The sequence below is a fragment of the Malaclemys terrapin genome, chromosome 1 (genome assembly GCF_027887155.1).
Source record: "Malaclemys terrapin pileata isolate rMalTer1 chromosome 1, rMalTer1.hap1, whole genome shotgun sequence".
Lineage (NCBI taxonomy): Eukaryota > Metazoa > Chordata > Testudines > Emydidae > Malaclemys > Malaclemys terrapin.
The window spans coordinates 146,155,566-146,169,037 of record NC_071505.1 but is presented as its reverse complement, the minus strand read 5'-3'; the positions used below and the strand labels follow the sequence as shown (position 1 = coordinate 146,169,037).

The window sequence follows — 13,472 nt, the reverse complement described above, 5'->3', positions numbered from 1 at the left end:
GTGGGTTCCACCAGAGGGGAAGATCACTGAGGGGAACAAATCTGCCAATAAGCGCAGGACCCACCAAGGTAGAGGAGGAACTTTGCCACACTACACATGCTAAACAATCTGTTCCACTTTGTATTATGCTGAGTGTCACAGCTAATGTCTACACTGCAATTAGACACCTGTGTCTGGCTCATGCCAGCTGACTTGGGCTAAGGGGTTGTTTAATAGTGGTGTAGATGTTCAGGCTGCAGCCCAAGCTCTGGGACCCTCCCCCCTCACAGGGTCCTAGAGCCCAGGCTCCAGTCCGAGCCTGATTGTTTACACCACAATTAAACAGCCCCTTAGCCCAAGTCAGCTGGCACGGGCCAGACACAGGTTTTTAATTGCAGTGTAGACATACCCTCAGAATACATTTCCCACACCTGAAGAAGAGCTTTATATAAACCGGAAAGCTAGTTTCTTTCACCAATAGAAATTGGTCCAATAAAAGCTATTACCTCACCCACCTTGTCTCTCTAATATTCTGGGACTAACAAAATGGATAAAACACTGTATACAATCATCTGAAGATGGTCATTTTAGATGCTTTGAGACCTTGCTCTTGCCAGAATAGAAGATGAAAATGACATTTGACTGCCTGAAGGGCTTTGTCCTACACAAGACAAAACTGATGGCTCTGCAGACATCCAGATAGAGCTATTTGAACCCATGAAGATGAGAAGGTTTAGCAGAATGCTGTCTTAATCATTGTTAAGCCAACACAGCTCTCATACATTTTGGGCATGATTTCCAGTCATTGAAACCAGCTTTATACCACTAAAAAGAACAGGAGTACTTGTGGCACCTTAGAGACTAACAAATTTATTAGAGCATAAGCTTTCGTAGTCCACGAAAGCTTATGCTCTAATAAATTTGTTAGTCTCTAAGGTGCCACAAGTACTCCTGTTCTTTTTGCGGATACAGACTAACACGGCTGCTACTCTGAAACCTGTCTTTATACCACTGTAATTTCATTGAGTCCAAGGGAGTTACTTCTCCTTATTGCAAATGAGTAGAAAATTAGGCATGAAACCCTGGCTACTTTGAAGCCAATGAGTTTTGTCATTGATTTTAAGGGAGTCAGAATTTCATCCCAGGTTTTTAGTGACAGATGCCATAATACATCCATTTTAAGCAGAGTTGATTTTAAGTAGATTTAGATTTTTATTGATAAATATTGGTAAACGCCAATTTCACTATATATACACAAACTGACAAAAATATTTCCATCAATAATAACTGAACTTTGCAGATAGGCAAAGTAAGAAAAATGCTGCTTGTGAATGTATTAGAGTTTATTTAAGGTTATTTACTTTGTATATTTTGACGTGATGCTGACAATCTGTGGTTTATCGGTTTATAAAGTTTTAACTTTTTGAAACTTAACATCTACTGTATTAGATACTTATTGTCTGATCCCCTATTGTCTGCTGCCCCCATAATTTCCTGCAACTGTGAAAATTTTGCTTGATAAATAAAAAAAATTGTTTATACCTCATAATTTTGCGTAACTGAGAAAATTTAAATCAATAAAAATTTTAAAAAATCCTAATAATAAACATTGATATGATCTGTTGAAATTATAAAAAAATAAAAACCGAATTCTACCAAGCCTAATTTTAAGTTACTTTTTACATAATATGTAATGAGAGATAAGGTGTTGCCATCATGTGGCACTAAGGCAATCCAACTTCAATCTGGAATTAAAGCATTTTATGTTTTCAAACAAGTCAGTTACAAAGTCGAGAGCATTAGCTTAGCTCTAATGCCACGCAGGAGATCCTAGCTCAGTTACTATTTTCAGTCTTTCACAAAAACAAATTAGGAAAAGCACAAGTTTCTCATCACAAGATTATTTCATCCACACTGTATATTCTTCTGTACATCAAGACAAACACTGAACAGTTTAAATAGTAACCCTCAATGTTATTTATGTTCATTGTTGGTGCATGCATGTTCCTGTGAGAGAACCTTCACTTTTGTGTTTCCCATTCATACTTTAAGTTTTCATACTTGACATTCATTTAATGTAGATTTTTTTCATTATTTGGATTTGGACAGTCATTTTATACAACACCATCAAATACAGCACTCTGTCAGATTCATAAAAATCTTACTTTCTAGAATCTTGCAATTGCTGGATTTTTTTTTTAGAAATTTAAGTGGAAGTGAAATAAGGGGGTTAGAATTAAAGCTGAGTTTCAGCTGAATTATAGTTCTCACTGCTGCTTAGCCTATTATACTTTCTCCTTCCATAGCACTTTTAATCTGAAGATCTTAATGTGCTTATCAACATTAATTAAAGATTTCTTACAACCCCTGTGTGAGGGAGATAAATATTTTCCAAATAGAAAAATGGAGGATAGGGAGATTTAGGGTCAAAATGTTCAAATTAGGCATCAAAGGGACCTGATTTTCATGGGAACTGAGCAGATGCTCATCACCTCTGAAATCAGGCCACCTCTGTTAAGTGTCTATCATGGGGATTTAAGAACCAGAATTTGAAAACACTGACCTAAATTACTTTCCTAACTGCTGTTGGAGCCAGGAATAGAAACTAGGTTTTCTGACTCCTAGCCCCTGTTCTAAATTGTCTGTAATAGACACTGCCCCCTCCATTCCTATGCTTTGATCTGTCATTTGCAAAAGTATCAGAAGTGCAGTCAAACTATTCATTCAGCATTTCTATTAGAGCTAATGCTCCAACAGCATTGTTTTGCTACTGTATCACATTAAGGGCCCGATCCAAAACCCAATGAAAGCAGTAGGAGTCTTTCCATTGACTTCAGTGGGTCTTGGATCAGGCCCTAACTTTCAGTCCTAATAACACCATTACCTGGACTGCTCTAATTTTGTTTGCCAGTGAGATACCTGCGTTAATCTGTCCTTGCTGCATGAGGGGGAAAGGAGAAAAATAATGAAAATTAGATAAATAGCACAGTATTTTATAAGCATGAATGGTTCACAAAATAACTCATGAAAGGAAGTATTTCTCTTATTAAACCATGCTATGTTAATGTGTCTGATGACTTCTGACCTGGACTGATTACGAGCATAGTTTGCAACACGCATTGGTCAACCATGTTAGTAATTACATTTTGCTCTTTTATAGCACTGTGCATCTAAAAAACTCAATCTTCATAGCACCCTTGTGAGATAGGTAAGCGTTGTTAGCCCCATTTTACAGAAGGGGAAACTGAGGCAGAGACAAAGTGTTCAGAGGGAGAGTCAGACAGTGCTTGAACTGTTCCTTTCCCCTCCCATGCGCTAACCACTAAAGCATACTGTGTCTCATTTCTGCTTCTCACTATCCTTTGTATGATTTATGACAACAGCAGGTCTTATTGGATTGTTCTACCTGAAACTCTGCCAGTAGTCTTCAGTTTGCTTTGATACTGTCTTCCTTGGTGGACTTTGGAGCTGAGAATCCACAGCCTGCTCATATAACTCAACTATCTGAGCTGCAAGATAAGGGGAGGTTATTTAACTACTGATGTAAATTCAGTATTAAACACTGCAAAGTGTTCATTAATTAAGAATAGTTAAAAGAAGCAGCAAATATTTCTTTAATGCATCATGTCACCCAATTAAAAGTTGCTGTTTAAAAATGGTTCCTCTTAACTTATTTGATTCCTGTGAGTCAGATCTCCTTATTGTTACTCATACAAACAGTTTCATCTGCATAGCATAGGAGGTTGAGCTGGATTCTTTTCTGCCTTATGCATCATTGGAAAACTGTCAGCCAGGCCTGAATATAGAACTTTATCACTGATTATGATGTAAGAAGAACTGATGGATTTCTTCATCCCAGGTTCAAGTTTAGAGTATCAGCAGTTAGGAAATTCATCTTTCCGGAGGTAGAGATCACTGATACAGAATAAACATGTATTCCTTCTGTGTATCACTTTAAATGATTTGTTTCTTTAAGGAACATATAAGCAAATATCTGTGAGCAGGAAAAGTTGCTGATGTTCAGCTAGTGTCTGACTGGTTAGCAATACTTCAGCTCCCAAGGGATCTTCTTTAGTTTCACTATATTTAATGGCTGCTGTAAAACTGCCATAATCAAAATTCTTATGGAAGTAACTATTGTTTCAATATGTATTACGGAGAAAAGCTAAGACTGTGCTAATGTTTTTGTTTTTTTAGTGAAGTGTTTTTCTTTCCTGTAAATTCTATAAATGTACTATCTAGTTTAAGTTATACTTTTGAACTTTGGGTCCAAAGGAAATTTTTTATTGTAAAATTCAGGAGGATTTGACCATCTGTTTTGGAGAGAAGAGTTTTAAAAAAGCCATTGACTGGTTTGTTTTCAGAAGTCTCCAGGGGGTAGTTTTCCAAAGGGACTAGGCCTTGCAACACTGGTAGGTGCCCTAATGGCCAGTGGAATTCACAGCCCAAAGTTAGGCACTCAGGCACCCCATTCATTTTATGGGGAGAGTTAGACACCTACAAAAGAGATTCTCAGAAGCCAGCAAACTGAGCCGGGAGCCACTTAATCCAGCTAGGAGTGAAATGCAGGGGAAAGGGGCAACGTTTAAGGCCCAGATTCACAAAGGTGCTTAACCCGCACTGATCTAGGCCTTAGGTTCTTGACTCAAAGGCTGGAGAGAAGCACCTGGCTCTGCCTGAGATTGTCAGCTGTGAACCATCTCCTGGCATTAGGTGCCTAAGTCAGCTCAGCTTTCTTCTGGGGGGAAGAGACAGAGGTAGGGCACCACTCCTACCTGGGATGTAGGAGACTTAAGTTCAAGTCCCCGCTTCAAATCATGCAGGTTGGGAATTCAAATATGGGTCTCCCACATCTATTAGGCATAATGGAATATGCACAATAATCCACCCCCCAAAATTCCTGACCTGCTTGCAGATTTAATTTAATGGTGTCTAGTTTAGTTTAATTAGGCTTGAATAAAGACTGGGAGTGGATGGGTCATTACACAAAGTAAAACTGTTTTCCCATGGCTAATTTCCCCCCGCCCCCACTGTTACTCACACCTTCTTGTCAACGGTTGGAAATGGGCCATCCTGATTATCACTAAACGAGTTTTTCTTCTGCTGATAATAGCTCACCTAATAGCTCACCTTAATTAATTACCCGCGTTACAGTTGGTATGGCAACACCCATTTTTCATGTTCTCTGTGTATATATATTTTCCTACTGTATCTTCCACTGCATGCATCCGATGAAGTGGGTTTTAGCCCATGAAAGCTTATGCTCAAATAAAGTTGTTAGTCTCTAAGGTGCCACAAGTACTCCTCATTCTTTTTAGAAGTAAAAAAGGGATCAAAAACCAGAGGAAACAGACTAATGTGCATAGCATTTAAAAGGATCACTTCACCAATGTTTAAAAATCATGGGAGCATTTAAAATACAGAGCTTTATTTGTTCATACCTCTAGTGTTGAGATCTTCAGATGATTTCTCCAAGTTAGGGAAAGACTGCAATGAAGACAGAATAATTATGGATATGTAACAAACAAGACCTTGCACAACAGTACCTACCCTTTGAGAGAGTTTTTATCCCCAAACAAGCGTTCTGTCAATCTGAGGCTACAAATGGGGTCCCCTCAGCATGCCTGGAAATGTGAGCTAGGAAACAAAATATCTCTAAAGTACAGAGCAATGGGAGTCAAGGAATGGGGCGTGGGGGGGGGGGTGCGTATGCAGTAGACACAGCCACATGAAAATGAGATGGGACCTCTAGGGCCCTTGGCAATGTGCGCAAGAGAGTAGGAGATGAAATGTATACAAACCTGAGAGTCACTAATGGAGAGTGAATTTAATCTGATTCTCATGTGTGATGAGTTAATTCCTCAGAATACTTTGTTTCAGAATTTGTTAATGAGTTTGCAGTGTACAGAGAATTAAAAGTGATAGGACTGCATTTGCCTTATGGTCTGTTTCTGCTAGGTAAGGGTGGCTTTGCAGAGACAGAGGTGCATATATGTGTTGGTTGCACCATTTGACCTTGCAATGGCACAGCATATCCATACTGAAAACCAGTCTGTGGCACTCACTTCATTTGCAGTGTACTGTGGGACCTCCCATGGAATCTCCCTCACATTTTCCAGCACAGTTCTCCAAAGTAGATTATTAAAAAAATTAGAAAAGTATAATAGGATTCTAATCATATTCTGCCGTTTATGCATTAAATTACATCACAAGTCCCACTCCCTACCAACCCATTATTCCAAACTGGTATGTTAAGGAGCCACCGGACTCCTTGTTGTTTTTTAAGGAGAGGGAGAGGGGTGCTTTGGCCACTTAAAGGAGCATAAAGGCAGCGCACTGCAATATGCATGTGCATGAATACTCAAGCAGAACTGGCCCTCGTATTAGAAACAGATTGAAATAAACAATTGGGACTTTCAGTAGAATCCAACATAAGTGGAAAGTCTCAGGCAAAAAAATCCTTATCTGATCAGATAAGGATTTTTTTGCCTGAGACTTTCCACTTATGTTGGATTCTACTGAAAGTCCCAATTGTTTATTTCAATCTGTTTCTAATACGAGGGCCAGTTCTGCTTGAGTATTCATGCACATGCATATTGCAGTGCGCTGCCTTTATGCTCCTTTAAGTGGCCAAAGCACCCCTCTCCCTCTCCTTAAAAAACAACAAGGAGTCCGGTGGCTCCTTAAAGACTAACAGATTTATTTGGGCATAAGCTTTTGTGGGTAAAAAAAATGCACTTCTTCAGGTGTATCTCCTCTCCTTGCCGATCTCTAGTCCTGGCGTCCTGGGATGTAGTATGATGATCATTACCACATCTAGATGGAGGTATGTCACTTCTTCGTTACACTGAATATTTCTAAGTTGTATTCTTTCATGTGATGCAGGCCAACACTTATGCTGATGTTCTATTTAGTGAAATCCCATTGGCTGCTGCAAAAATGTGAAGCCTTGAGCCCTATATTTGATCTGAACTAACAGTTCCTTTCCATCTCTTGTGCCTTTCCCCACAGGCATCATTTTAGAAAAATTGTGGAGGAGTGGCACAGTTGTGTCAGCATACAGAACATGATATATGATTATATTATATCTTGCAAAATTTTGGGGGGAAGAGCAAAGCAAGGTTGGGGGAGGCAACTAGCTCCTTTGCCCCATAGTAAAGGACGTCCCTGTCTTTCCCCTAGGATTCTGAGATAACCATGCTCTGAGCAGAATCTGGAGGAGCAGGTCGCTCTTGAATACTTCCTCTGCCTCAGTCAATTCCCTATGTTCCCCACTGGAAAAACTGCACCAGTTGTACCCACAGTGCCTGCATATGATGTAAGCACCTCCAGGGCAATGGGGGAAGACAAGTGTCTGGAACACCACAATATGCTATGTTTGAGAGTTGAGATGTATTTGGCCGTGTGAGGTGTTTTACTTAGTTGTACTTATGTTCTGTGGCAGTTTGGGGATATGTCTGTGTCAATTTAGGAATTTCATTTTGGTTTTGTGATTGCCTGTTGTAATTTCTACCTCTTTTTTTTAAATGTAATCTTTCATATGAGTATTTCTTTAGCAGGAACCTGGCACTAAAGCAGAGATTATGTTTTGGAAGCTATGACAGAGCAATGAAATGGCTATGAAAATTGAAAGGCTTTATCCCAGGGGTAGCAGACCCACTGACTTTGAAAGAACACTCTTCATAGAAACCTGTGTGTCTGGGAGAAGGGGGCTGGAATCCCCCAGTCTAAATACACAGCTGGGAGAACTGTAGTTTCTCTGCTTGACCACCTCACCCAGAGGTGACAGCGACTGCTTTGAAAGGCAGCTGCTTTTTCTAAGCTAAGGAAACAATTCCATTGCCAGAAACAGAAGACCCTGAAGGAGAGAGTAGAGGGGACTTTGCCTCCCCTCAAGGACTCGGACAAAACCCAGTATTCACAAGAGGTGGTGAGGACACAGAGGGATTGTGTTCAGTAGTTTGTTGTTTTCCACAGATCTCTCACTCTCTTGTGCTTTTTAAGAACAAAGTGTGTGTATAAGAAATTCCTTTCCTAAGCCTGCGTTTCCTTGCATTACTGCCTCACTATTCCCGAAAAGGTTAACTACAAACCAGAGCTCCCACAGCCAGATAGTCTCTGGAGGAAATGTATCTAACCAATGGGGGTCAGGGGTGGGCCAGGGAGGGGCTTGGGAAGGCTGAGCCACTGGTTCCAGGGTCCAAGCTGTAGGGTCCCATTGTTTAAGACCGGTGTCAGGCATAGAAGTCTGCATCTGGTAGTGCACCAGAGTTACCCAGAACTAAGGATAGTGACCAGTCACTACCCAGGCTCAGGGAGCTACGCAGCATATGGGAGTCAGTCATTGGATCCTATCACAACAGACAGTGTCAGCTCAGAGGGCAGGATTGGACCTCCTCTAGATTACAAACTATTCTGGGTGTGGCGCTCTCAATCTCTCCTGTTGAAACTACTCCACTTTATAAATATAAATAATGAAATATTCATTGGAGCAGGGTCCAGAAATATAACAGGCACCATCATCACAAGCAGCAGCCATTGCTGCTGTTTTGTGAGTCTAGTCCCAAATTTTTGTGTTCCGGCCAAAAGTATTTGGTGAATTCATGTCAAATTCACAAATAGTTTCAGCCCAACCAACCCTACATTTTTCATCTGAAAATTTTTGCCCAGCTTTGCTCAGGAATTCTATGCTCAAATGATATCAGATGTGGAAAACTAACAGTACTAACCAGCACTACTAACCAGCACCCCCTTGAAGTACAGAAAATTTCAAGACAGTCTGAGTAAGCACGTGGATTTTAAGAGCGCTTGGAAGAGTCAACTTTTAAACAGAAAGTGCTGCTCAACCTGAACTATAGTAGAGCTGGTGTTCTGCTATATTACATCCTAAGATTTTGTTTGTTATTTTGTGAATGGATATGATGTATTTTAGAGGCACGGCAAGCACCTGGCATGGTTGCTAACAGAAGTGACAATGCCATATTGTTCCTGGTGTAAATAGAGCCTGAGTTTCATTAATTGGTATTGAAAAAAAACAATTCAAAATGAAGTTCTCTCACCATAACCAGTTTGAGGAGGTCAGCAGCATTACCCTTCTCTTCCTCTGTTCTTGGTTCTTTAATGGTCATCTCTTGCATCTCATCTTCCTGCTTCAGGATGTAATCTATGTATTCCTAGTGGAGCAGTGAATAAAGGATATGGGAGATGCAACTGTTTGTTTTACAGAAGTAAACATAATGGACATTCATATGGAGGAGAGTTTACTTACCAGTAAGTGAGGTATATATTGCCTCTGAGGATTCACACTGTCAGGGTCAAGAAATTATGGTGGAGCTCTATTTGTCTATTTAAGCTTACAAGCTCAGTTAGATGGAAAAGTAGGGACCATAGGTAGGGCTAGGCTCACATCCCTATCCAGATGGCAAGCTACATGCAAGGATTCATGAACAGGCATTCTTCCATACGTCTTTGAATTCCAAAGAAATGGGGAAGGAGAAGAGAAAGCTTGTGCCCTCTCCTCTAGCTCTTGGCTAGGTTCTGACCAAGTAAGTCTCTAGCTTAAAAATTCTTCTATAACAAAAGAAGTTTTCTTCTAACGTAAGTAGTTTCAATCTACCTTCTCATGACTGACAATGGGGATCTACAGAGGCAACTTTCTAAGGAGAAATATTGTCTTTGCAATTGTACTTAGGATCATGTTCTCTGCTCTACTCCACAAATGCAGTTCTGTTATGTCTGTGAAGTCATGCAAAGAATTAGTGGCTATTAGTGGTATCAGTTCTGTCTGTCTTCATCTTTCTCTACTGATCATTGTAAGTCACTTATTCCTGGAATAGCCAGAGAACTGGTATTCCATGGACAGAGTTACATTTCTGGTTAATATAATCATTACAAAGGTCTCTGGAATGCCCATAATTGCACTGCTTCTTTCTAGGGGTTCCTTCTTATTCTGAGGGCCATTTGCAGACCTAATTTATAATCTTTTAAATGCAGAGACCTAACCTGGGAATTTGGCATAAGAAGTTCAAAAATTTGCCCCCTTCTAAAAGACCAATATGTAAATCAGTATATGTATGTAATGCAAATGAGTAAAACTGAGTCCTGCTAGAATGATGTCTCAAATGTGTAAGAGATGTAAGCAGTCAGTGTATCTCTATTGCAACAAGACCTTTTTTCAAATATACTATAAAAATCAAGTGACTACATTAGGGTACTTCCTCTACACATAGCACATATTGCCATATCTCCAAACTTTCAAACCTACCATTGTGTAAACCAGTCACATAAAATGTGTGACAAATGACTGAAATGTGAATCACCTGTGTTTTGTTATGCATTGTACCATAATTGACAGATGATAATGTTTTTTAATTATAAAATCTATTTTAAGGATGTTTTCACTGTGTAAATTAAATAAACTAATTATTTAAAAAAGAAAACTGAGAAACCAAAATTTTAAACCCCGATATATGGAGATATACCTATCTCATAGAACTGGAAGGGACCCTGAAAGGTCATTGAGTCCAGCCCCCTGCCTTCACTAGCAGAACCAAGTACTGATTTTGCCCCAGATCCCTAAGCAGCTCCCTCAAGGACTGCACTCACAACCCTGGGTTTAGCAGGCCAATGCTCAAACCACTGAGCTATCCCTCCCCCTAGGGTCAACAGGGGGTTGATATGGGTCAACAGCAGGGTTTGAACCTTGGATTTTCAGATCTCCAGCTAAGAACACTAAGACTTGAAAGATAACTTACATCTTTTTATAGACCACTCACTTAAGAGGGATGTGACACATTTTGCCAGAGGGTTCCAGAACTATTTGATAGAGAGCAGTAGAATGATGAAGATCAGGAATTCTGGGTTCTATTTCTAGCTCTGGGGAGTGTGTGTGTGGGGGGAGTGTGATCTAGCGGTTTGAGTGGTGGTTACAGTCAGGAAGGCCAATCACATAGATTTGGCACATTAATTGTGACAGGCAGGATCATATTACATACCTGCATTCTATTCCCACCTCTGACTACAGTAATCCTCTGCTACCTCCCCAGTTAGCTTATTTATCAAATGAGTGGAATGAAGTGCGTGGAAATATAAAGAGCAGTCAGCAGAGGAGAGACTAGATCTCCTGATCGCCTAGCTTTCATTTCAGTGGATTTTCCCCTACGTTAAAGGGAATTTTAATAGGCAGCTCTCTCATATCTGTGGAGCATCACCTGATGCAGCTGAAATGCAGAATGCCCTTCCAAGTCTGGTGCACTTGAGAGTTCTGTATAGTGTGGGAGAGCCTGCTGTTCTAAAACAGAGTATCGTGAAAATGTACCAAGTAGGAAATGAAGAAATACACATTTTGGACTAAGTTTCTTTTTCTCTGTGTCAGAAACAAAAATATAAAGCTTATTTTTCTCCTACATTTTTTCTCAATGTTTAGTGCTTTTTTGCTGAGTAGTTAAGTGATGACACTAGGCTTAGTATTGTAAAATAATCCCAAGAAACACATTTAATCTGTATAAAATGAAACAGACTAAAGCTGTCCTATTTTCATCTGGGAGATGCAACCTGTGATGGACATGGAATTGCTATGTATTGATATATGAATACTGATGTTTAACAATGCTATGAATACAGTAAATGAACCACTCAGTGAGGTAAAGTTACAGTATAACTATGGAGGGTTATTAAAATTTCCTCTATGACTGCACTGATTTAACTTAATAAGGGGCTTTGGGAAGAGCAAACGAGAAAGCAACACAACAGTTCTAGAGAATGACAATCCAGCATGCACTTGAAAGACAATGAGCCAAGCTGTTAGCTTCAAGTATCCTGTCTCCAAGGAAGATGCAAACTTATTTTGTCAGCCTGGGAACTTGATTCTGAGAAGAACACTAAAATGTAAAAAGTACTTCTCATGGGGATGAGGGGGCATTGCCATTTGTCAGTAGGAAGTTTCTAGGGAGCCAGGTTGACAGAGTGTGAAAGCCTCTGTGGAAGGAGTCTAAAGAAGTAGGGAAGTCCCAGAGCCAGGGATTGGTAAGTCTTAGAAACAAGCTAGATAGGCACACAGTCTGTTTTATTGTTTAAAAATATGTTTTCTCTGAAATGCTTTTGTTTTAAATAAAAAATACTTTGTTTTAAGGAAGCTGGTTGGTCACTGCTTACCACTGTCACTGCCTTAAGAAGGTATGGATTTAAATTAGACCTGCTGAGGTAAATCAGGATTGATACACAGGGGACTGCAACCCAGAGCCTAGTCTGAGAGTGGGAGAATCGCATGATTCCACCTGGCGAGACAGGTGGGAGAACACTTCAACCTCTCTAACCACTCGGTGACAGACTTGAGGGTGACAATTTTGCAACAAAAAAACTTCAAAAACAGACTCCAAAGAGAGACTGCTGAACTTGAATTAATATGCAAATTAGATACAATTAACTTAGATTTAAACAGAGACTGGGAATGGTTGTGTCATTACACTGAATTTTTTCCCCCATGTTAAGTTCTCCTCACACCTTCTATGGGTCATCTCGATTATCACTTCAAAGGTTTTTTTTTTCTTCTGCTGCTGATAGCTCATCTCAATTGATTGTCCCCTTACAGTTGGTATGCATACTTCCACCTTTTCATGTTCTCTGTATGTATAAATATCTTCTGTCTGTGTGTTCCAGTCTATGCATCCGAAGAAGTGAGCTGTAGCCCACAAAAGCTTATGCTGAAATAAATTTGTTAGTCTCTAAGGTGCCACAAGTACTCCTGTTCTTTTTGCGGATACAGACTAACACGGCTGCTACTTTGAAAGGTGATGACTAGAGACCTGAGACGGAGAGGGGTTGCGCTTGGAGAACCGAGGAGGTGTCAGAGGTGCAGTTAGCCCTGGTAACTGTGACACGACACATAGAAACTAAAGGCGCAGAGTGGATCTTTCAGGTCAGTCTATAAATGGGCTGCCCCTCACTCATAAAGATGACCAATAGGTTGCATTTCAGAACTCTATGGGTCACTTTTGACCCATGGTCTGCACTTCAGACAACTTGGATTATCTGATGAGATTAAGGGCACCTATTCTATATTAGCTCAGTTCATAGTGTAATGAGGTGTGACAATTTGGGGAACTGGTCATTCCATAATTAATAATTTCTGGCTGATGTTGTGAAGTTGTTATTATGAAATTGTTGAATCATGGAATACCTCTGTATGGAGCTGGAATCCACCATTTGCTGATGTCTGTGCCAGGCCAGGGACAACAAGCATTAAACCTTAAATGGTTGCCTATTCAGGTTCAAACACCCTTGGACAATGGGTTGGCTGAGGTTAGGAGAAGCTAGTCTGTCCAAGGCCTCTGAAAGGAGGGGAAGTGGAAAATCCAAAGCAGGAGCAGAACAAAGGAACCAGGTATTGATAGGGGGACATATAAATTCAAGAGTTTCACTGAGACAGTAGCAGGAAGCTTTAGGAGAGAGGAAGAGATGGACAGCCTATCTTAGCAGGGGGGTTCAGTTTAACT

The 13,472-nt window shown here is 40.2% G+C and overlaps 1 protein-coding gene across 3 annotated transcripts in view; it reads right to left on the bottom strand.

Moving 5' to 3' along the window:
- Window positions 1-13,472, bottom strand: part of SPAG17 (sperm associated antigen 17) — a 245,908-nt gene that overhangs the window by 20,908 nt on the left and 211,528 nt on the right. For 2 of the 3 annotated variants that reach the window (XM_054042551.1, XM_054042544.1), the window contains exons 34-37: window positions 9,039-9,152; window positions 5,421-5,466; window positions 3,386-3,488; window positions 2,864-2,917 (exon numbers count right to left, since the gene is read on the bottom strand). In XM_054042551.1, the coding sequence (XP_053898526.1) occupies window positions 2,864-2,917; window positions 3,386-3,488; window positions 5,421-5,466; window positions 9,039-9,152 (317 nt within the window). The remainder of the gene's footprint in view (window positions 1-2,863; window positions 2,918-3,385; window positions 3,489-5,420; window positions 5,467-9,038; window positions 9,153-13,472) is intronic. The other variant, XM_054042535.1, reaches the window with a different exon arrangement.